Source organism: Neomonachus schauinslandi, chromosome 14, assembly GCF_002201575.2.
Source record: "Neomonachus schauinslandi chromosome 14, ASM220157v2, whole genome shotgun sequence".
In the NCBI taxonomy this organism is placed as follows: Eukaryota; Metazoa; Chordata; class Mammalia; order Carnivora; family Phocidae; genus Neomonachus; species Neomonachus schauinslandi.
In genome coordinates this window covers 75,612,704-75,630,841 of record NC_058416.1, presented here as the reverse complement: position 1 = coordinate 75,630,841, position 18,138 = coordinate 75,612,704, and the positions used below count along the sequence as shown (strand labels likewise).

Genomic DNA, 18,138 nt, shown 5'->3' with positions numbered 1-18,138 from the left:
GGCATGTGGGGACCCTCCTCTGTTTACATTCCTCACCCCAGCCAGATAGCGGCTTATTTGCTCTAAGATCCTGGAGACCCAGAGGGAAAAGCTTCTCCTCGCCACCCGGCTATGGAGGGAGCAGCTTTTGGAGAGGCCGCACTCCTCTGCAAGACTCAGATTCCCATCTGTAAAGTGGGCACAGCAATTCCCGCCTCACAGGGATTCTCCCCCCGTGCTCACCGAGTTAACGATTAAGTTTTTTGCTTGTTTTTTGTAAATGCTTTGCACTGACAGCTTGAACACATCGCTTCTGTTCAGATTCTCTTTTTCCAGCAATTTCAAAATTCCACTTCCTAGCTGCTGAACCAACACCTCATGGGAGCTATTTCTATTTGCAGGCTGAGGGGGGGAAGGACCTACCCCACTTTCTTTGGGGAGTCAGCTCAATTTAATAAAAAACCCCAATAATGATAAAAGGGCTAAAAACGTTCCTGGCGCCCTGCACAGAGCTGGTGCTCCCAGCATCTCCACCGGGACTGTGGGGTGGGGACATAGCTACTCCCCACTCTGCAGGGGGGACACTGAGACACAGAGGTGGAGAGGCTGGCTGCTCAGGGGATGAGTCCCCAGCCACAGCTTGGGCTCAGGGAGCCTGGCTCTGGAGCTCAGGCCCACTAGGCTTCCAACCAGTCCCAGCAGAAGTGAGCTGCCCGTCGTGTGGAGGCATTCAAGTGGCTGGAGTAAAAGGCGAGACTGCAGGTAGGGGCTCACCTTGGCCACCCAATAAAAAAACACACCTGATCACCTGCTAGGTCCTGGGCTGCGTGCTAAGCGCTGGTGAAGAGGTGAAGAAAGGGAGCTCACGTTTATTTAGCCCCAGACAGCAGGCTCTGTATCTATTCCGGCGTCACTCCTGTGCCTCCCCTGCGGGACTTGGAGCTACCTGAGGGCAAGGGCCCCCGGCGGCCGCGGCCCAGTGAACTGTCTGCTGAATGAATGAATGAGCTAGTGCACCGGGGGACCCGTTACTAGAGGAGCGGCAGCCCCAGGGTGGCGGGATCAGGAGCCCGGGAGGGTTGTCGCCCCGGGCCGCGCCTGGCCCTCCGGCCGCGATCGCGACGCCCCGCTTCCCGGGACGGGGGCCGAGCCCGCCCCTGCAGAGGCGGCGGGCGGCGGGGCGGGGGCCGCCGGGGGCGGTGCGCGGCGCTGGAACCTGAGCCGGGGGAGGAGAGTCGCGCCCGGCGGGCGGGCGCCGGGCGGCCGGGATTCAGGAAGCGCCGCGCCGTCCTGGAGGTGAGTGGGGCCTGGGCCCTCGGGGCAGGGATCCCGGGAGGGCCGGCCCAGCCGAGGTCCCCTCGCGCCCCTAGGGACGTCTCGGAGGCTCCAGAAGTCCCGGCCCGGGGCTCGGGAGGGAGGCGCGGGGTCCCGCCAGCTCCCGCCACTCCGCTGGGTGCCCTTGGGCCGGCCACCCCCCAACTCTGGGCTTCAGTTTTATCACCTGTGAAATGGGCGCCGTCGAGGGCCTTGGGGGTCGTGGGTCTGCCGGACGGAGATCCCGGGGTCCCCGAGATCCAAGCCCAGGAACCAAAAGCTAGGAGCCCCTGCAGCCCACCTTGGGGGTATCCCTATTTTGGGGGGCTGAGATAGGAGGGGTCCTGAGGTTTGCCTTCCACCACGCAGGAAGCAAGCAGGAGAGAATTCTTAAGTCTGGAACTTCCAAGGGCCACTTCTTAGTTAGCCTTCTTTAGGCCCAGAGATGGCTCTTCCTCCAAGACGCAGGACAATCTTTCACCTCCAGCTCTGTCTCCAGAGAGAGACCTCCCACACTCCACACTTGCCTGGAGATACCAACCACAGACATGCCCTCAGAGCTAGCTACCTACCACCGCCGCCTGGCCCAGCCCCAGCCTGGCCCTCCGTCTGACCTCCCCATTTTGCAAATGAGAAAGCCGCTCAGGTCGGGGATGTAACCAAGTGGAATTTAAACCCAGGGCTACCAGGGTCCAGAATGCTCCCTGCCTGGTGCCCAGGGGGTGCCCTGGAAGTTACAGGGGAGGGGGTGTGCCTATGGGTGCTCTGGCTCAGCCTTCAAACCGGGCCTCTGCTGGGGCTGGGGACGTGCGATGTCCTGTGTGAGCTTGTTCTGGGGACGCTAAGAACCACTGGAGGATTTTAGCTTTGCCACTTTATCTGGGGGGGCAAGGACAGGGGGTGACTCCATGACCACCAGTGAGGAAAGTGAAGAGGTGGTCTCTTTAGAGAGGTCAAGTAGAAGGGTCAGGTCCGGGTCATCTGCAGGGTTACAAGTGGGGCCTGTGTGGCCCCCATTCCGCCTGCCCCCACTGCTGAGTGACTTTGGGTTAGTCCCTGAAATGGGGGTGGACTGAGGGCCACCCCAGGGTTGTGGTGAGGACAGATGGTTAGCACCAGCCTGTGTGGGTGGTTGTGCCCCAAGGGCCTTCTTAATGGAAGAGGTGAAAAAAGGTAATTGGTCATTCCCTCATTTCTCTAGTTCATTCTGTTTGAATAACAGCGGGGACCCTTCTTTCCCACCTTTGTTGGTAAATTGGAGGCGGAGGGGCTCCCAAAATGAATGGCGGATGGCGCTCCTGGTCCAGTCAGGGTCAGGTGTGTAAGACCGAGGTGGGGTCCTTTGGCATGGAGTGTTCCTAGGTGTAGGGAATGAGCGCCTGAGGGCAAGGGGGTGATGGTGAGAGCTTCTGAGAAGGTGCCTGGGGCTCCCCGGGAGCAATCCAGAGCCTTAATGCTGGGGAGGCGTCACGGGCGCCCCTGCCGCCTTACCTGGTGGGAGCGGGGCCTCAGCCACTTCCTCCTGTGTCCAGCAAATCCTCCCCGAAAGCCCCCTGTGCCAGCTTCGGACCCCAGCCAGGCTCTAGCCTGAGGGCTGTGTCCCCGACAGCCGCCTCCCTGACACAGGGATTGCCAGCTGTGGCCTCCGGGCGGGCAGCACCCACGCCTGACCTGTGGGCCCCTGGCAAGGTGAGCACGTGTGGTAGATGCTTGGCATATGTATGCTGTTGAATGGATGGGCACCAGGAGAGAATGCTGTGGGGTGGGACAGCAGTCCAGGAAGGGATCAGGGAGGGCTTGATCAAGGTTGTGGGGGCGGGGGGAGCTTGAGCCACACCTTGAAGAGTAAAGGCAGACATAGGGGAAAGGGCATTCAGGTAAAGGGAAGGGCACTAGCAAAGACCTGACGACTACCTGTTGCCAGGTAGGTAAGACTAGACTTTGTAGAGCCAAGACATGGTTCCGTTGGTCTGGAATGTGTGGCGTGGACGGGAAGGGCAAGGGATCAGGCAGGCAGGGGCTAGGTCAGACCCAGAAGCCCTCAAGTCCAGGCTGGGAGGGACATGCCGGATGTGTGGTCTGGAAGGGTCCCTCTGGCTGCAGAGTGGGGGCCAGGCAGGGAGGCCGGTCCCCAGGCTGGGGAAGTCATCCAGGCAGGAGATGTGAGGCCTGGGATGGGGACTAGAGCGGGGTGGCTGACAGGAGAGGTAGGAGGGAGAGGACCACTTGAGAATTGGCCTCACGGTGCCTGGTACAGGGCAGGTGCGCCGTAAATCTCTGCTGCACAGTGGAATGACTGAACACGTCGTTTTGAGAGGGCCCGAGTCCTTTGAGCTCCTTCATCTGTCCCTTGGTGGGAGGGGGAGTTTGCATGAGTGGGCATCTCGACCACTCACAGGCCCCTGACTTGCTGTCTGCCTCAGTTTCCCCCATTTGACTCTGGGAAAAACACTCCGGGCCCCTCCCCAAATCCCTGGCTCCACTTCTTGTCACACACCAGATCTGGGGAGCCAAGGGAACATTGCACACCAGTGGGCCCTCTGGAATGCTCCACATCACCCATTTGGAGCGGAATTCACCTGTTAAAGATTAATTCAGATCTCTCGAGATACTTACGGCCCTGGGCCCCGCAGCTGCCGCTCTGAGCACTGGGTGCAAGGTTCTGCCTGGCTTTAGCCCAGCCTGGGCTGCATTCGTAGTCCTTATGATGGTAGTGAGCATTTATCGAGCACTTCCCATGCGCCCGGCCCTGAGCCAAACACTCTTAGTACATTTGGATACAAAACTGTCATCGTCCCCATTTTTGAGAGGGAGGAACAGGGGTCTGGGTAGTGAAGTCTCTTGCCCCAGGGCCTTTTAGTTGGGAAGGGGCAGAGCTGAGCTCTGAATTCCGTTTGCCTGATTCCAAAATCCATGCCCTTAACTTCCAAGGTGGCCTGTCCCCATTTGTCCTGACCCGGAGTCATGGGGAAGAGACTGCAGTGTAGGGAGAGAGAGAAGAATCTGGGTTGCTCAGGCAGGCCCTGCCTTAAATCCTGGGTCTGCTGCTTCCTCCCCAGGGAAGCTCAGGCAAGTCACCTGGCCTCTCTGAGCCTCAGTTTCCTGTCTGTCAAATGGCGCTCCCAGTCCCCGCTTTGCCAAGAGAGTCCGAGGCACATGGAGGGGGCCCCGAAGCACCGTCCTCTTCCTCACCCTGTTCCCCCGGCGTGCTCCTGGACATGCGTTCCTCCAGCTCATCCCTGTGGCGGCCTCTGAGAGCCCCTCTGTGCCAGGCGGGCGGGCGGAAGGTAGCAGGAGCAAGGCTAGACTTGCATTTGGAAAAAGGATGATGCCTTTTCAGCCGTTAGATATTTACGGGCATTGACTGAATGCCAGGAACCGTCAACGTTTCACACTTTGCTGATTGTTTAGTGGATAGCCAATGTCTGTCACCTGATGCTCACCTCGATGATGTCACAGCCTTGCCCCCACTGGAGGTGGGCAGAGGCGGGAAGGCTGGATCTCATTTTACAGCTGGGGAAACTGAGTCTCTGAGGGAGAAATAACTTACTCAGGGCTCCTGGCAGAGCTGGATCTGGAAGCCGGATCTGAGTGACTCTGGTCCCCTTGGGTGGGTCCCTGAAGAGCTTCCACCTTGGACTTGCCCCTCTTGGAGTCTGACCCAGCTTGGTCCATAGCCCAGCTCTGCTGCTTGCTGCCATGTGACCTCAGGAGGTAGCTTAACCTCTCTGTTCCTGGGCCTGCCGCCCGGGCTTTTCAGGAGGTCAGAGCTCTGTCTGCTGGAGGGGGATTTGGGGAATTCTGGCCACTATTCTTGCTCCAGCCTGGACTCCCCCTGCCTGGGTTTCCCTTGGGTCCCGTGAATGGGCACGCTGGCTGAACAGGAATGAGGAAGAGAGGCCAGCCCCCTACTTTCACTATGACTCCGACTTCCTTCCTGCCGCTGAGCCCCTTGCTGATCATTGGCTTCCCCTTTCTGTCCTGAGCGCTGGGGCCACCGCTGGCTGTGTGACCCCCAAGTAGGTCACCGCACCTCTCTGACAAGTTTCTTCATTGGCGAGGGAGAGCCATAGGAAGCCCTCCATAAATGCTCCTGGGTCTGCTCCAGATGAGATCAGAGGATGGGAAAGGCCGCAGAAGGGGGAGGGCATACGGGGGACAGACAGGCAAGCCATTGACCAAATGGGAATACTCTTATTTTTCTTGGGGTGGTGAGTAACGGCCGCCTGCCCTGCCTACTGCCCACCCTGCCTCCCCCCTGCACAAAGGGCTCCTCAGTCTCCCGGGCGCCTGTTTTTCCCTGAGGGTGGAGTGGCCTGGGTTCCACCCACTGGCCGGGAGGGCTGACCACCTTCTGGGACGGCTCCTCATGTTTGTGTATGGAGGGGGGAGGCCGGACTTCCACCACACGCCCTGAGTGGGCCCCACAGGCTGGGGGGAGACCCCAGTGGGCAAGGGGCCAGTTGACCTCAGGCTGGGGACCCATCAGACCCTTCTGTCTCCCCTTGCAAAAGGGCTTGGGAATACTGGTAGACGGAGTGAAGGAAGGAAGGAAGGAAGGAATGATCGAACAGACAGATCAACAAGGCAGGGGCATCAGAGGAAAGCACCTACTCAAATTCAGACTCTGGCTGGGAGACCAAGCGGGCTTGGGCAAGTGTCCTGGTCTCCTTGAGCCTCAATTTCCTCTTCTGCAGAATGGGTTCATGCTTGCTGTCGCCCTCACAGGGGGGTGTGGGTCTCACAGGTCAGAGAGCCCAGCACACAGTAGTTGCATAATAAATGACCTGTTAAAGGTTGGGAGAGAGAAAGGGGCGCCTGGGTGGCTCAGTTGTTAAGCATCTGCCTTCGGCTCAGGTCATGATCCCACGGTCCTGGGATCCAGCCCCACATCGGGCTCCCTGCTCCTCGGGAAGCCTGCTTCTCCCTCTCCCACTCCCCCTGCTTGCGTTCCCTCTCTCGCTGTGTCTCTCTCTGTCAAATAAATAAATAGAATCTTAAAGAAAAAAAAGGTTGGGAGAGCGGGAGGAAGTTAGCTAGCGAGCCAGTTAGTGGGGCAAGGGTTCATTTGCATCCAGGAGTTCATTCATCCATTCAGCAAGTGTATCTTGAGCAGCTACTAAGTGCCAGGCCGTGTTCTAGGCCCTGGGCACTCAGTGGCTGGAGCAGAAGAGTTCCCATCATGCCCCACACAGTCCGTGGGGCTGCACCTTAATGAGGCTCTGACACCCACAATGACCAAGCAACCCAGCGGTGGGTGCTGCGCTTAGCTCCCTTTTAGAAACGAGGAAACGGAGACTCAGAGAGGTGAAGTGACCTGTCAGGGATCTCACAGCTACTAGGCAGCAGAGCCAAGATCCAAACCCCACATCTGTCTGTCTGCAGCGCCCCGGCTCCTCCCCACTGTGCCACCTGCCTGCTGAACTCCCAGGGGTGTGTGTTTAGAAGGGGGTGACCCTGGAGAGAGGGCTTCGGAGACCCCGAAGGGGTGAACCGACATGGGTTTCAAAGCAGATGGTTGGAGCCCTAGCCACATTCCCTTCTCGTTGCGTTGTGACCTCGGCTGGGTCTCTTGTCTCTCTGAGCCTCAGGTGGTACCCGCGTGACATGAGGACGATGATAATGCCCATCTCAGATGAGGGGCGAATGCCAAGATGCTCAGTGCAGGGCAGGTGTTGGGTGGATAGCCACCCTCCTCCGTCCCCCCAGGACTTAGCTTACCCATCTGAGAATGGAGACAATAATATCTGACTTCTGGAGTCATTACTTGGGTTAGGACAGAGAGAAGGTGATGTGTGGAATGTTCCAGTGAGGGCAGGCCCTGCTAATGGTGGGATTTCAGGCGCTGGCCTCAGCCACAATTTGAAGCCGTTAACTATTGGCATAGGCTGGTGGAGAGGTGGGCTGGGGCAGAGAGAGGATCTCAGACTGCTTTTTCTGCTGCTTCAGGCTTCCTTCCTGGGCTCCTGATGGACCCATTCACTCCCTGGGTATCTGCTCGCTCCTCTGACTTGGTTAACCTCGGGCCTGTTGCATGTGGGAATGAGGTGGAGGGATGCCCGTATGGGTGGATGGGGGTCCTGTCCCCTCTGGGCCTCAGTCTCCCAGCCGGGAAATTGGGCCATGCCCATCCTGGCAGCCTCCCAGAGATGGCGAGAGAGGGACATGCGGGGTGAGAAAACTCTTTGGGAGGTAAGGTCTCCGAGCATGGTCACTGGTCCTGGCCTTGGAGCCAGGAAGTCTGGGTCCCAGTGCCCAGTCCGCTGTGCCCTCTCTGGGCTTCATCTCTCCAGCTGTAAACAGAGGGCAGGTTAACAATCCCCCCAAAAGCAGCTACCACTTGTTGAGCACTTACTAGGTGCCAGGAACGGTCCCGAACTCTTGAATAATCTCATGCAATCCTCATACCAGCCCTCTGGGGCCTGAGCTGTCATTTTATTTTTTAATTTAAAGCTTGAATGTATGGTACAACAAATAATTCTAAAATTACTTGTTATTCTAAAAACAAATATGGGTGGAGGTAAATATTCCCCCCATTTTATAGATGAGGAAACTGAGGCCTAGAGTGAAGTGACTTGCTCAAAGCCACCCAGCCTGAGAGGGGCAGGTGGGGAACAGAACATTGGTCAAGCCGTCCCTGAGGCTAGAAAATCCTCTCTGGGAGTCTCTGGGGCTTGACTGTCCTCCAGGAGAGGGTCTGGGCCAGAGAGAGGGGGGTCCTGAGGTTTCGAGGGCTCCCTCCTCCTGGGCTGGAGCATTGGCCTGCGGCTGTGCTCTGATGGGAGGGGGTGAGGCCATGGAAGGAGGCAGAGCCTCCTGAGACAGGGAGGGCCTCTGCTCTGGTTCAAGCCCTGTTTTGGACCCTTTACACCTGTTTAATCCTCAGAACATTCCCATGTTGTGCCAGGGAAACTGAGGCTCAGGGCAGGGAAGCCACTTGCCCACAGTCACCAAGCCAGGAAAGGGTATTGAGATGTAGTTCACATACCACACAACTCACCCTTCCAAAGTGTGCAATTCAGTGGCGGTTTTTTTAGTGTATTCGGAGTTGGACAGACATTCCCACTATCTGGTTCCAGTGCATTTTCATCACCCCAAAAAGGAACCCCGGACCATTAGCAGTCACCATCCCCGTGCTCCGTCCCAGCCCCTGGCAACCACTAATCAGCTCTCTGCCTCTGTGCATTTGCCTATTCTGGACATTTCTTGTAAATGGAATCCCACAGTGTGTGGCCTTTTGTGTTGCACTGAGCCACACCACCTCCTGGTGGCTCCCGCCCAGGCCTCGAGACCCTTGGAAGTGAATGGCTGCCCGGGAAAGCTCACAGGGGTATTTGTGCGCATGGTCGGAAGCCCTCCAGCCAAGGACCTGCAGGATGACCCAGCGAGTGACTGCAGTGGCCGCACCAGCCCCCCGTGGGGCCTGGTGAGTCACCCCGGCCTCGCCCCGCCTGGGTGGTGTGAGCTTGAGAGGGGCACTCTCCTGGGTGGGGGTGGGGGGGACCTGACAGGACACTGGGGCTCTGTTTGCCCCGGACAGGCGGCCACTGTGCAGCAAACAGGAAGCGGGCTGGGCCGAGACCTGCTAGGTAAACACAGGCTGGCTGGGGAAGGTGCCTGGCATGGGTGATGCTCCCCGCTGTGCCGCCCGCGGGGGGCCTGGCAGGCCAGGGGCTTCACCTGGCCGAGGGGTTGAGCTCCCAGCCCGCTGCACCCAGCAGGGACTGCTCCAGGGTGGCTGTGGGTCCCAGGCTCTGGGCCCGGCCACTCACTCCGCCTTCCCGGGCAGGCATACCTTCTTGGTCCTCCGTCTGGTTGTCCATCTACCCTCTGATAATAATTAATAATAATACAGTGATACTGATGATGCTAACAACAGCCAATCTTTATGGAGAGTGCATTCTCCCCCAGGTCCTGGGCTCAGTATTTTATACATTTATCTCATTTTTAGAAAAGATTTTATTTATTTATTTGACAGAGAGAGAGAGAGAGGGAGAGCGGCAAGCAGGGGGAGAGAGGGAAACGCAGGCTCCCCGCTAAGCAAGGAGCCCACGTGGGGCTTGATCGCAGGACCCCAGGATCATGACCTGAGCCGAAGGCAGATGCCCAACCGAGCCACTCAGGCCCCCTACATTTATCTCATTTAAGCCCACAGCAGTTCCCTGGGGTAGGTGCTCTGACCGTCCACCATGTACGAGTGAGGAAACCAAGGCACAGGAAGGCCAGGTGACTTGTCCAGGGCCACCCATGGTGAGCCGTCCATCTGCCTCGGGGGCCTGTGGTCCCCACCAGCCACCCAGCACCCCTTCCTCCACCCCCTGCCTCCACCCCTCCCTTCTGGAGTCCCCAGTCCTTGTAAAGTGTCTATTGAAGGCACAGGTTCTGGGGACCACACAGGTGTGACTCCTGCCCCCCCCCCCCAGGAGCTGGGCAACACTGTCCGAGTGACTCCGCTTCTCTGAGCCTCAGTTTCCTTACTGGGAAGGTGGGGGGCATTGGACAGAGCTGGTGTTGTCTCTGCAGGATCCCTGTTTTCCTAACCCCTTCCCTACCCACACCGCCCTTCCAAGGCTGACCTGGAATGACAGGTGCTCGCAGTCTTGTTTATTCCAGGGGACCGCAGGAAGCGGCGGGGGGGGGGGGGGGGGGGGGGGGCGCTGCAGATTGGGCACGGAGCCCCAGGATGGAGGGAGGAGGAAGTGCCTTGGGTCCATCTGGGAGCCCCACACCTCCCCCCAGGTCTACCTGCTTCCCACCCACCTACGCATTCCCCCTACCCCACTCACCCATCTTTTCTTCCTCCGCCTTCTTTGTCCCAGCGCCTCAGCCCGTGCTGTTCCCCAGCACCCCCTGAATTTTCTCGTCGGACCCTGCTGCCCCCATTCCAGCTGTCAGGCCCCAGTCCAGACGCCCTCCTCCTTGTAGCTGGTCCCTGTCCCCGTCGGGATTAGTGCTGCTTGCCCATGCCTGCACCCTCCCGGGGACTTCAGAGGGCCCCTGCCTTACAGTTCAAGAAAATGAATATTTACAGATGTCCCATTCTGCCCCAGAGCGGTGCTGGGAGCTGGGGAGATAACAGACACACTGTAGTCCCTCCCTCGTGGAACTAAGACTCCAGAGAAGAGAGAAGGTGACTAAAGGAGTAATGTAAGTCAATGTACAAGCTTAATCACGGCAAGTGCTCTAAAGGGAGGTGCATGTTGCTCTAAGAATGAACGAGGGAGCCGGTTGAGACTGGAGGTCAGGGAGGCTTTTCACAGGAGGTGCCTGTGAAGAGGGGACCCGAGCAAGGGAACCGAGCCAGGGGGAGGAAGTGGGGACAAGCCCTGGCAAAGGTCAAGAGGGGGATAAAGCCGTGTGCCCTCCCCCGACCCCAGACTCTTTTGTGAGGTTCCACTCTTTTATGCTTCCCTGGGTGCCCTGCAAAAAGGTGGCACTCAACAGAGGCCTGTCGGAGTGAATCGATCCCAGGAGGGAGGGAACAGGGAGGAACTAGCTCCCTGAGATTTGTCCCCCTGGGGTAGGGCAGCTCTGCACGCCCAAACTTGCCACGGGATTTAAGCAGCTTTCCTGGGTCATGGAATCAGGAGGATGGGATTTGACGGCTATGTGCCAGGGTTTCCATGAGATCAGGCAAAGCCACGGGCGATGGTGAGGATGGGCCCCTTCTTCCACCCTCTGCATGAGGAGGGGGTGGGCAGAAGGTGCAGGAGACCTCCACCCTGCGTTGGGCCTGAGATTCTCAGAGAGAGGGGAACTGCTGTTCACTTAGGCTTGTAGTTCCCTGTTTATTGACTGCTTACTCTGTGCCAGGGGCTTGACTTGACTTGTATGATTCACACAACGACCCAGTTAAGATCCCCGTGGACGGGGGAGGAGAGCAAGGTGCAGAGAGGCTAAGTCACTTGCCCAAGCTCACGCAGCTCAAGAGCGGTGGGTCGGGGAGCCGACCCCCTGATCTGTCTGACCAAGATGCACACTCTTTCCATGCCCCACTAGCTCCCTCCAGGGGCCCCTCCAGGGGAGAGAGTGCGTTTGGCTGTCCCGACTGAGGCCCCCGGTCTGTCAGAGCAGAATGAGTGGCTTTTGGCTGCCTTCCTGGCAATCCCAGAGCCTCTGTCGGGGCAGAGAGGGAGGTTTGGGGACCGTGGCTCAGAACAATGTCTCCTCACCCTGCTCGGGGCCTCTGCACCCCTTAACTCAGTCACTCCTGCGCCCCTCTGGCCTATACCGCTCTGAACACCCCTGGACATGACTCTGCTTCTTGCTTTGTCCAGCCGTTTACTCTGTTCCCCACCAGAAGATCAGCCCCAGGCGGGCAGGGACTTTTCTCGGAGTCCCCTGTACCTGGCACGCTGAAGGTGCTCAGTAAACATTTGGTGAGTAAATAAATAGATGAGTGGTTTCTAATCCTGCTCCTTGGGCCCTGAGATTCAGATCCCCCTCCATTCATCCTGTCCAGCCACCCTCTGCGTGGACTGCAATCTGGTTTTTATGTTCAGAAGCTGTGCTCAGTGCTTAAAACACCGGGGGAAATCCGCTGCTTTCAGGGACACCCAGCGTGTGGGGATGTCCCCGCTTGGGCCCTGAGTGCCCTGATGCCATCCGGTGCTGCCCGCTGCGAAGGCCTTCCCGGGAGGATCGAGCCCCTGGGGGTTCCACGCGGGGAAAGACACGGATAAGCAGACGCGACGTTCCCGCGCAGAGGCGGCCCACGAGGACTCTCAGCCCCTCTCCCTGCCCGCACCCCCTTCCGTCCCAAGCCTGGCATGGGTTTGGAACGTGTAATAGCAGCCTACAGGGCAAATTAGAACAGGGAGGGAACTCCTTCCCCGACCACAGAGGACAGGGTAGCGTTTGGGGGAAGAATTGTCACAGGGCACAGAGCCGGCCGTGTGCACGTGTGTGTGTGCACGTGTATGTGCTCCCTGGTGTGTACATGCTTGGGCGGTGTGGAAGGAGCGCAGGCTGAGGATCCAGAGGCCGTCGTCATGGCCATTCGCTCCCTGGGTGGCCTCTGGGAGCCTCAGTTCCCTTAGCTGTAAAATGGGAGTGGGTGCCATGGTTGGCTGGGCTCTCCTGGGCTGCGGTTCTGCCCGTGCCTGTGCGTGGGGAGGAGGATGAGGAGGGCACGCTGAGGATGACGACGGAAGCATTCATCTAGTGCTTAAGGAGGTGCCCAAGAGACCCGTGATCTGTCTCATCTCACGGCAGCCCCACGGGCCGGACGCTGTCACCACAACCCTCATTTGACAGGTAGGGAAACTGAGGCTCAGAGAGATTAGCATGGGCTGGTGGTGACAATCCTTAGCTCCCAGTGTTTGTGCAGCTTGAACAAGACACTGTAAGCGGTCGACGTGGTGCCTGGCAGCCAGGCCGGGCCCAGTCAACCGAGGGGTTAGGGTAGCTCAAGTTTGGCAGCCAGCTGCTGGGATTTGGATCCTGCCTCTGTTGCTATCCTGCTATGTGGCCTTGGCAAGTCACTTAGCCTCTCTGACCCTCAGGATCCTCATCTGTAACATGGGAATGAGAGCCTCCAGGGCAGGGTTTCTCGACCTCAACACAGTCGATGTTTTGGGCTGGACCAGTCCTGGTGGTGGGGACTCTCCTGTGCATTGTCGTAATTTTTATTTCATCATAATTAAACACTAATAATGATCCCATATGCCTTGCCTAAGGCTACGAGCAAGGAGTGAGTGGCTGAGAGATTTGAACCTGGGTTTGGCTGACTTTAGGCCCCTTATCATGGGGCCCTCAGAAACCGTGGATGCCGTCTGGGTTGGGGTTCCTTAGGAGAGGGGGTACACGCATGGTGGGGGGTTGGGAGCTCTCCGAAGCCGGAGCTTTCCTCACTGGGTGCTCTAGTGGGGAAAGGGGTATGGTAATTGGGAGGGTGTTGACAGCAGAGGCATGTCCCCCAATGCCTCCCCTCCCCTCACCCCTAGGTCCTCAATGAGGTGGACAGGGCTGTGCCCTGGGAAGTGTTATCTTCCCCCTTGATGCCTGCACCCCAATGGATACCTGTCCCTGCCTCAACATGCTCCCTATTCTTGCAGAACAAAGCCATCTGACATCTCCCAAGATCTCTAGGAGGAGGTGTGGTCACCCTGGTTTTACAAGGGGGGAAACTGAGGCCCAGAGACAGGAAGTGATTTGTCCAAGATCACACAGCTGCTGGTGTCCAGGGCCAAGATAGGAACCAAGTATATCTGATTTCAGCACTTGTACTCCTAACCCTTCCTTCCTCCTTTGATTAGAATCATCGACAGCCCCCAATTTATTCCCAGGGTTGGCACGGGAAATGCCTGACCTCACTGAATTCTTCCTGCAAAGCTATGAAAAGCTGCTGCCTTTGTACCCATTTTATTTTATCTTATTTTATTTAAAGATTTTATTTATTCATTTTTAGAGACAGAGAGCGAGGGGAGGGGCAGAGGGAAAAGGGAGAGGGACAAGCAGACTGCCCTCTGAGCACAGAGCCCGACACGGGGCTTGATGTCATGACCCTGAGATCATATCCTGAGCCGAAACCAAGAGCCAGATGCTTCACCAACTGAGCCACCCAGGCGCCCCTGCACCCATTTTAAAGGGGAGGAACCTGAGGCTCAGGGAGCTAAAGTAACTTTCCCAAGGTCACACTGCATGTCACTAGCAGCTGAGCCTAGAATCCAGGCCTGAATAACTCCAGAGTCCAGGCTCTCCCTCCCCACTGGGGCCCAGAGAAGGGCGAGTCCCCAGCAGGAGCGCTGACCCCCTGTAAGCCCCGCTGTACCCCCCAAGAGAGGCCTCTGGCGGTGCCCCCACCTCTCTGGCCTCAGCCTTCTCTCTTGGCAGTCACAAAACCAGCAAGGCAGGAACCAGTGTTTATTTGCTCCACTGCTCATGTGTTGGTTTAGGAGAGGAAGAGCTAGAAAAGAGAGCTTTTCAGACATCTCCCTGCAGCCCGGGTGGGATGGCAAAAGTTCCAGGAAACTGGGCCTCAGTGCCCAGCCCCGCCCACCCAGCAGTGTGCCGCAGAGGGCCGAGGCCTGCCAGCCAGCCCGCGGGGACTTGCTCCTCCCCGTCCTTGCTCCTGGTTAACCGCTGGGCCCAGAGCTAGGGAGACCTGGGTGCAAGTCCAGCTCTTCTCCCTAGAAACTGTGTGGCTGCCCCTCGTAAAGCTCCAGTCTCTCCATCTGAGAAACTGTCATCTCTCCTCTGTCCATGTGGCACCCTTCTAGGTGATGGGGATGCGGGAGTAAACGGGACAGAGGCATCCCCTGCCTCCTGGTGCTCACGGCCTGGGAATGAACTAGTCCCGTGGACAGATGGTCAGGGAGGGCTTCCTGGAGGAAGGGACAGTTAAGCGGGGAACACAGGTGGGTAGGAGTTAGCCAGACCAACAGGGGAGGGAAGGGACCAGCAGCACTCGGCCTTGGGGAGCTGAGGTTTTGCACTGTGGCAAGTCAGCTATAGGTTTAGGAACTCAGTTTCCCCCTTCTCAAAAGGGGAGTCATAAGGATGGCGCTAGCAGAGCTGGAGGAACGCTGGCTCACACAGTGGGTTCACGCCTGTTCCCTGAGCACCTGCTGGGCCTGGAGCCTGCGTTTAACGGTTATGTTTCAGTCAGTGCTTCCCTTGCGCCAGGGGCTGCGCTGACCACGGGGATGCATGCTCTCCGCTTGGACGGCCCCATTTTACAGGTGAGAAAACTGAGGCTGTGAAATCAGCTTGCCCAATGCCACGCGGTTGCGGAGTGTGGAGCCCGGATTTGAACCCTGCTCTGTGGGGCTCCGAAGCTGGCCGGGTTGGGCAGGAGTAAGCCCCAGGCTCCAGGTTTGGGGTCCCAGGGGTGACTCTGAGGCCCTTCCTCCTCCAGCTAATGCCCAGGGTGGTTGGACCTGAGGCACATTTGCACTTCCAGGTCCCTAAAAGAGGTGCCTGTCTGTCGCAGCCCTCGCCTGGGGCTGGCAGCCAACCACATCTGGGAGTGGTCACCGCGCACCCCTGTCATTATAACGGTGGCTTTGAAGCGCTGGCAGCAGTGCTGTTTGCCCACGTGGGAGGGGGCTTCCTGGACCCCCCACCGCCGGCCAGGCTCCGCCCGACGTCCCTCCCGTTCCCTTGCAGGCTGAGCAGCGCAGACGGGTCCCGGGCCGGCATGGCGGATCCCAACGAAGGCCCCCACACAGGGCCTGGGGAGGTGGCCGAGAGCCCCGGGGATGAGAGCGGCACCCCCGGCGGCGAGGCCTTCCCCCTCTCTTCGCTGGCCAACCTGTTTGAGGGGGAGGATGGTTCCCCTTCCCCCTCCCCGGCTGACACGGGTCGCCCTGCCGGCCCCGGTGATGGGCGACCAAACCTGCGCATGAAGTTCCAGGGTGCCTTCCGCAAGGGGGTGCCCAACCCCATCGACCTCCTGGAGTCCACCCTGTATGAGTCCTCGGTGGTGCCTGGACCCAAGAAGGCACCCATGGACTCGCTCTTTGACTATGGCACCTATCGTCACCACCCCAGTGACAACAAGCGGTGGAGGAAGAAGGTCATCGAGTGAGTATTGCTGCCCGCCTGGCCGATGGTCTCCTCTGTGTCCAATCCATCCACCCATCTGTCCATCCGTTTGCCTGTCTGTTCACCCACCTGTCCACTTTTCCATATACCTTTCTGTTCACCCATCTATCCATCCATCCACCGTCCATCCATCCACCATCTACCCATTCATTCACCCAGCCACCCATCTTTCCACTTGCTCATCCACTTGTCTAATCCATCCGTCCATCATCCACTCATTCACATATCTCTCTACCCTTCTGTCCTCCTCGATCGCTCCAACCATCCACCCACAAAAACCCCTACAGACCCCTCTCAGTCCTCTGTGTGTATCTGGAGGACAGTCTTGAAGTCGGGAGACGGCCCTCTGTTGCCTGATCCTTGCCTGTCCTCCTTGACGATCACAGACTCGTTTACGCCCTTGGATGAAGCCCTTGGTTGGTCAGGAGCTATCTCCTTTCTTTATTCACTGAGTCACTGATGCATGTAGTGTGTGTTTCTCAAGCACCCCCCCAAGTGCCAGGCAGTGCGGTTGGCTCCGTGGCTCTGGGGGTAAGCCACACCAGATCCCGCTCCGACTGAGTTTAGACCCTGAGTAGTCTTCACTGGCACCTTCATTTTGGAGGGTGAGCCAGGTACTAAGCAAGTAAATAGACACGTGAACATACAGTTTGGGTTGGGGGAGGTGCTGAGGCAGAGAGAAGAGCTGATACAGGAAAGGTAGTCCAGGAGGGCTTGGAGGAGCCAGCATTTCAGCCCAACACTAAGGGATGAGAAGGAGCGGCCACACGGGGTGAGGAAGGTGTTCCAGTGGAGGGACGTGCACGTACCAGGGCCCGAGGCTGGAAGGGCTGGGCATGCCCAGGGAACGAGGCCTTGTGGTCATCCACACGCTGCTGGACAATGTGCTTCCCATCTGCTCAGAGGACAGCAAAGCGCCCCAAGTGTCCCCATTCCTTCCAGGTCCTGCTGGAAGCTGATGGGCTCCATGCTCCCTTTCCCCTCCCTCAGAACCCCTCCTTCAAGCCCTCACTGCACCCCTACCCCAGACAAGGCTAATAGTCCACAGGAGGAGCTGTGCAGGAACTGGGGCTGTGGCCATGAGTGGCTGAGGTCTTCAGAGACCCCGAACACCACCTAAGGAGGTATGGGGGGTGAGGGTGTTCTTTTCATTTCGTTTTTTGGCTCCAAGTTCATGATTCAGGAGCAGATAAAATGGGGGCTGCCCAGGTGTTCTCATTGGGGTTGTCGCAGTCTGCGCCCCGTCCTCAGGAGGGTGCCTCTTCCCCTGGCACCCCACCGCTGGAGGCCCTGCCCCAAGTTGGGAGTGTGGGGCCTGGGGCTGAGGAGGGAAGGAGAGCAGCTGTCCACGTCCCCTGGCCTGCTACCGGCTCTCTCTGCCCCTGCCACCCCTCCTGACTCAGTCTCCCCTCCCTCCCACCCAACGCTGTCACTGTTCCCCCTCGGCTCCCCTCCGCTCTCCTCTGCTCCCTCCCTGTCTCCGTTTCTGTCTTTCTCTGCCCTACCCTCCGTTTATTTAACAGGTTCTTCCTGTGCTCCATATGCACCAGCGCTGGGTGGGTGGGGACATAACAGAGAGGATTCTAGCTGCTCCTGGCTATTTGTCTCTTAAAACCTAGCACACAGTAGATGCCCAAGTGGTGTTTGTCCAATGACCAAGGGAATATCCATTTTCTTCCTTCCTTTGTCTCTCAGATTCCCCAGTCCCAGCCTCTGTGGGTCGAGTCCTTTCTCCATCTGCCTCTGTAGCATTTCTGCCCCGTGCACAGGCTCCAGACGTACAGTGGGTGCTAAATAAGAGCCTCAATGTCAGCTAACGTGTGCTGTGTCCACTGTGTGGGGGGCCCTGAACCCAGCACCTGTGTGCATGGCCTTGTTTGTCTCAAATGTTTGTTGAATGAATAAATCAGTGAGTGAATGGCTGAATAAATGAATGAGTTGCTTTATCTTTTAGTCCAGCATTCCTCCTTTCTTTTCTCACTCTCTTTGTCTCTTTTAGTCTCTGGCTTAGTAAGTACTCAGTAACTGACAAATGGAAGAGTGTATGGGTGGATGGAGGGGGTGGATGGCAGGTGGTGGATGTCTGGTTGGGTAAGTGGGTAGATGGATGGATGGATGGATGGGTGGATGGGTGGGTGTGTGGATGGGTGGGTGGATGGGTGGGTGGATGGATGGATGGATGGACAGATGGATGGATGGACAGATAGATGGATGGACGGATGGGTGGATGGATGGATGGTAGATGGGTGGATGGGTGGGTTGATGGGTGGGTAGGTGGAGGCATGGATGGGTTGATGG

At 58.0% G+C, this 18,138-nt stretch overlaps 1 protein-coding gene across 2 annotated transcripts in view; it reads left to right on the top strand.

Annotated features, from left to right (window-relative positions):
* The first annotated feature begins 1,256 nt into the window (after positions 1 to 1,256).
* The window catches only part of TRPV4 (transient receptor potential cation channel subfamily V member 4), a 35,307-nt gene continuing 18,425 nt past the window's right edge, over positions 1,257 to 18,138 (top strand). The window contains exons 1-2 of one of the 2 annotated variants that reach the window (XM_021703492.2): positions 1,257 to 1,275; positions 15,403 to 15,819. In XM_021703492.2, coding sequence (XP_021559167.2) covers positions 15,434 to 15,819 — 386 coding nt within the window. In that variant the 5' untranslated portion in view covers positions 1,257 to 1,275; positions 15,403 to 15,433. Of the gene's footprint in view, positions 1,276 to 14,915; positions 14,976 to 15,402; positions 15,820 to 18,138 lie in introns of those variants that run through there. The other variant, XM_021703490.2, reaches the window with a different exon arrangement.